The sequence below is a fragment of the Marmota marmota genome, unplaced genomic scaffold (assembly GCF_001458135.2).
Source record: "Marmota marmota marmota unplaced genomic scaffold, marMar, whole genome shotgun sequence".
In the NCBI taxonomy this organism is placed as follows: domain Eukaryota; kingdom Metazoa; phylum Chordata; class Mammalia; order Rodentia; family Sciuridae; genus Marmota; species Marmota marmota.
The window spans coordinates 16,766,388-16,770,782 of record NW_026000168.1 but is presented as its reverse complement, the minus strand read 5'-3'; the positions used below and the strand labels follow the sequence as shown (position 1 = coordinate 16,770,782).

At 52.9% G+C, this 4,395-nt stretch overlaps 1 protein-coding gene across 1 annotated transcript in view; it reads left to right on the top strand.

Moving 5' to 3' along the window:
* Tmem40 (transmembrane protein 40) overlaps positions 1-3,715 on the top strand; it is a 23,113-nt gene extending 19,398 nt beyond the window's left edge. The window contains exons 6-10 of the mRNA XM_048786963.1: positions 80-245; positions 2,429-2,500; positions 2,604-2,678; positions 2,927-2,983; positions 3,164-3,715. Coding sequence (XP_048642920.1) covers positions 80-245; positions 2,429-2,500; positions 2,604-2,678; positions 2,927-2,983; positions 3,164-3,183 — 390 coding nt within the window. The 3' untranslated portion in view covers positions 3,184-3,715. The remainder of the gene's footprint in view (positions 1-79; positions 246-2,428; positions 2,501-2,603; positions 2,679-2,926; positions 2,984-3,163) is intronic.
* The last annotated feature ends 680 nt before the right edge of the window (positions 3,716-4,395 follow it).

Genomic DNA, 4,395 nt, shown 5'->3' with positions numbered 1-4,395 from the left:
GACAGGGCTGAGGCAGGAGGATTGCGAGTTCGAGGCCAGCCTCAGCAACTTAGTGAGGCCCTAAGCCTCATAAATAAAACACAAAATAGGGCTGGGGAGGGGGCTCAGTGGCCGAGTGCCCCTGAGTTCAATTCCTGGTACCAAAAAAAAAAAAAAGCTAAACACACTTGTCTCACTTGTCTCTTATTCCCAAGGAGAAGAGGAGGCGGCCTCTGAGTTACAAAGACTGAACATAAAGAAAGATGGTAAGGAAACGCTGTTCCCAAGCCCGTGTGCCTGGCTGCTCCAAGCTGCTGTGGGGACAAAGTGACTGGTGGCCTAGGACAGTAGTGACCATAGCCCTGCAGTGGGCAAATCCCTCAGCCCTGAATCACCCCAAGAAGCTGCGACAGTGATTCTGATTTGATTCAGATGTGGAAACGGAGGCTCAAGATCGGAGGGTGACTTATGTCTACCCAACGACACGGCCTGGACTTGAACGCTGGCTCTGTGCTCTTTGTGCTGTATGTGAGGTCACTCGGGTGCCAAGTGCCTCAAAAGGGGCTCAAAAGTGCAGGCCATGTCCGAGTTGTTTTAGAAGATGTCACACCCCAGAGGGAGAAATGGGCCTCCCTCGCCCCTGTGTATTCGAGCACAGTCTGCCCCTTCTCTTCCCCTCCCACCCCTCTGCCCTATCTAGAGTTCCTCTATTCCTCCCATGCTCCCCCTCCCTACCCCACTATGAATCAGCCTCCTTATATCAGAGAAAACATTCGGCATTTGGTTTTTTGGGGGTTGGCTAACTTCACTTAGCATTATCTTCTCCAACTCCATCCATTTACCTGCAAACAACATGATTTTGATCTTTTTTATTGCTGAGTAATATTCCACTGTGTATATATATGCCACATTTTTTTAATCCATTCATCTACTGAAGGGCATCTAGGTTGGCTCCACAGTTTAGTTATTGTGAACTGTGCTGCTATAAACATCCATGTGGCTGTTTCCCTGTAGTATGCTATTTCTTTTTTTTCCTGAGAAAATAGATTCGGGGAGAACATCTCTGTTGGGAATCCATTTTGCATTGCTGAGAAATCAAGTGAGGAAGAAAGAAGAAAAAAAATGTTTGCTCATGCCCCTCATGGTCCAGGTTGTCTGTCTCCAGAGAGACCTAAGTCGGATTCTTTCTTCTTACACGGTGTCTAGTTCTGCATGGTGGACATTTTCCCTCTAAAGCGTAACGGACTTCAGAGCCAAGAATGTTCTAGAAATATTCATTTCGATTTTTTTTTTCCCCCTAGGAGCAAACAATTTTGCCCCTCCCCACCTTTCTTTTACTTGCTTTCAAAATGCCCTTGATAGCAGTGGTTTGCAACATTCGTGCTGTCTGGGGTCACTTTCCCATCCAAGAGCCTATCATTGACCTTGAGTTGTATCCATCAGAACACTGAGGCTCAGAGAGGTCAGGACAGTTGTCCAAAGCTTCAGAGCACATCAGAGTCTGTGCTGGACATTTCCTGCAGCCTTGGCACCCCACTCAGGGAGCTGACCTTGGTCACTTTTGTAACTTTAAACATGGTGTGTGTGTGTGTGTGTGTGTGTGTGTTGTTGTGGTTTGTCTTTCGTACTGGGGAATGGAACCCAGGGGCTTTTTAGCACTAAGCGACATCTCTCACCCTTTTTATTTTTTTATTATTTCGAGAGATGGTTTCACTAAGTTGCGAAGGTGCTGAGGCTGGCCTCGAACTTGTTGATCCTCCTGCTTCAGCCTCTTGAGTTGCTGGGGTGACAGGTGTGCACCTCCGTACCTGGATCTCATTGCACACTTTTACAATTTTGGGAGGGGTGGAAATTTGGGGGGCCCTAAGTCACCAGTGAGCCTTGGCAACTTAGCAAGACCCTGTCTATACATAAATAAGTAGGGCCAGGGATGTAAGTCAGTGGTAGAGTGGTCCTGGGTTCAATCTCCAATATCAGGAAAAAAAAAAAAAAAGATCCGGGCACCTTGGCACACGCCTATAATCCCATTGCCTTGGGAGGCTGAGGCAGGAGGATCTCCAGTTCAAAGCCAGCCTCAGCAATGGTGAGGCCCTAAGCAGCTCAGTGAGACCCTGTCTCTCAATAAAATGCAAAATAGGGCTGGGGATGGGGCTCCGTGGTTGAGTGCCCCTGAGTTCCATCCCTGGTACCAAAAAAAGAGGCCACCGGGCGCACGTTCAGTCCTAGCACCTCAGGAGGCTGAGGCAGGAGCATTGCCTGAGCACAGGAGTTCGAGACCAGCCTGGGCAACATAGGGAGACCCCGCGTCTCCATCAAAACCAACAAAATCAAGCAAGAGAGGACGGGGGGTGTAGCCCAGCAGCAGAACACAAGGTCCCTGTCCCCAGGACCACCTAAAGAGGGAGGGGAGAGGGAAGGAGGCTGTGACCCTGTGGCTTTTCCTTTGTAGACGAGTTCTTCCACTTTGTCCTTCTGTGCTTCGCCATCGGGGCCTTGCTGGTGTGCTACCATTACTATGCAGGTGAGGACCCCTGGAAAACTGGGAGAGGGCCGCAGGGGTTGTGGGGGAGGCCAGGGCCCTGCAGACCTGTAGGCTGACCAGGCTCTTCTTTTCTGTCCTCCAGACTGGTTCATGTCCCTCGGGGTTGGCCTGCTCACCTTCGCCTCTCTGGAGACCATGGGCATCTACTTTGGGCTGGGTAAGCCCCCCCGGGTACCCCAAACCTCATGAGCACGTGTGCGCTTGCCCATGCATGCATGGATCCACAGGGATGGCCATCTGTGCTGACCACGGACTAGAGAGTGACCATCTCAACTTATTATTAATTATTTTTTTAAATTCCCTTATGCTCCTGATTTCTTCCCAGGTAGACAGGAGGGTGGGCCTGGGCATGGACCCCTTGCCCCGGCACAGCCCTGACTGGCCTTTCTTTCTGTTTCTGAGCAGTGTACCGTGTCCACAGCGTCCTGCAGGGCTTCATCCCCCTCTTCCAGAAGTTAATAGGTAAATTGGGGTATTTTTTCCTCCTCTCCCCTGTTAGGAAAGGAGATTTGGCATCTCTAGGAAATACCCCACCAAGGCAGGGGACTCGGGAGTCAATCCTACCTGGGGCCTGTTTAGTAGCTGTGTGGCCCCAGAAGGGTCCAGGGCCTCTCTGTGCATCCTGTTGGCTTTGCTTTCCAGGGTTCAAGAAGACCCACTGAGGCCACGGGGACAGAGCCACGTTCTGGGAGACCACAGGAGGCCATCCCAAAGCAATCAAGAGAGTTCTTTTCCTTCCATGTGGGCTGGACCTTGGCAGGAGCCCAGGCCGGGGCATCATTTGGGCAGCCCCAGAATTCCATCCAGCTGCCAGGGTGGAGGGCAGAGGGAGGGCGCGGGCCTGAGCCCTTCCCAGGCACCCGGATCAGCAGGAAGTTTCTGCAAAAGCGATGGTTCTGGGCAGGGGGCCCAAGAGCCCAGGGGACCCTCCAGGTGGGCGCTCTGTCTGGGCTTCTGGTTTCTTCCAAATCTCAGACCATGCTGATGCGCTCTGAGATCCAAAGAGCCACCCTGGGGCAGAGCTTACTACCCAGAGCCATGGAGCCACCAGGCTGGGTCCCCCCCCAGTGAACCTGATGCAGGTAAGAAGAAGGGGACCAACACCACAGCCCCTGGGAATTTTCCCTCAGCCCTGCTGTCCCCAAAGCCATCAATTCAAATAAACACTCTCCTGCACTGAAAGAGTCAACTAAATATTATGCCCTGGTTTCTGGAGTCCAAGAACATATTTGGTGCCCCCTTTGAAGCATGTAAGGGGCGTGGCCAAGTAGGGGCGTGGTCGAGTAAGGGCGTGGTCGAGTGGAGGATGTGGTCAAGTAGAGGGCGTGGTCAAGTAGAGGGCGTGGTCGAGTAGAGGGCATGGACAAGTAGAGGGCGTGGTCAAGCAGAGGGCGTGGTCAAGTAGAGGGCGTCGTCAAGCGGAGGGCGTGGTCAAGCAGAGGGCGTGGCCTGAAGGCCCTGAGCTGACTGCCTGCTAGGAACCTCCACTGTGTTAAGACGGTGGCAGATGCACCAAGTGGAACACGCAGCACAAAGGAGAAACAGAAGCAGGACAACTCTGTCTTCTGTCCTCCCCTGTTGGGTTTTTGCACGGTGGGGACACAAGTCCAACCTCAGTTCTCGCTGGTCAACTTCCCCCCCTGGGAGGTTGTCCAAGGAGAGGGGCTCCCACACTCTCTCCAGATCCCAGCTGAGCCTCCCAGGGACCCAGCCCCGGCAGGACCCCGGACTTCTCGAAGCTCCTCTGTGGCTGGAGTTCATGGCCAGTGCCAACCTGGGGTCCGGTTACATCTCAGGCAGCGGGTGGAGCTCCAGCCCCATTGCAGTGTGTGATCTAAAAATAAAGCATTGGATCCTGAGCTCAGGAAGGCCGG